The sequence below is a fragment of the Eimeria tenella genome, genomic scaffold, assembly GCF_000499545.2.
Source record: "Eimeria tenella Houghton genomic scaffold, Eth_scaff1970, whole genome shotgun sequence".
In the NCBI taxonomy this organism is placed as follows: Eukaryota; Apicomplexa; class Conoidasida; order Eucoccidiorida; family Eimeriidae; genus Eimeria; species Eimeria tenella.
In genome coordinates, this window is record NW_013541811.1 from 3,398 (window position 1) to 3,845 (window position 448).

The 448-nt window shown below is 59.6% G+C and overlaps 1 protein-coding gene across 1 annotated transcript in view; it reads right to left on the bottom strand.

Moving 5' to 3' along the window:
- Positions 1-334, bottom strand: part of ETH_00038045 (ATP-dependent DNA helicase, putative) — a gene marked incomplete at both ends in the record, with an annotated part of 2,672 nt that extends 2,338 nt beyond the window's left edge. The window contains one exon of the mRNA XM_013374150.1: positions 71-334. Within this exon, the coding sequence (XP_013229604.1) occupies positions 71-334 (264 nt within the window). The remainder of the gene's footprint in view (positions 1-70) is intronic.
- Positions 335-448: the final 114 nt, after the last annotated feature.

Below are 448 nucleotides of genomic sequence, written 5' to 3' on the forward strand. Positions count from 1 at the left end.
CTGAATTCGCTGCTCCTGCTGGCATCGTTGCTGCTGCTCGTCCCGCTGCTTCTGCTGCTGCTGCAGCTACTGCTGCTGCTGCTGCTGCCTCTGCTTCTGCTTGTGGGCCACTGGAAAAGCGGCCTTCTGTTGCCTCCAACGTCCCCACTTCTGCTGCTGCTACTGCTGCTGCTGCGTTTGGCGCTGCTGCTGTTACTGCGGGTCCTCCTGCTTTGGCTGCTTCCGTCGCTGCTGCTGCTTGCTGCTGCTGCTGCTGCTGCTGCTGTTGCTGCTGCTGCGCTGAGGGATGACGCCTTCGAGACAAGAGAACTAAAGAACTTTCGTGTGTCTCCATTTGTCTCCTTTGCAGCAGCAAAAAGGGGACACAAAGGGGAAATGCGGGGAGGCAGGAGAAAAGAGGGCCTTGCTGCAGCAGCAGCAGCAGCAGGTGCTGCTGCTGCTGCTGCCC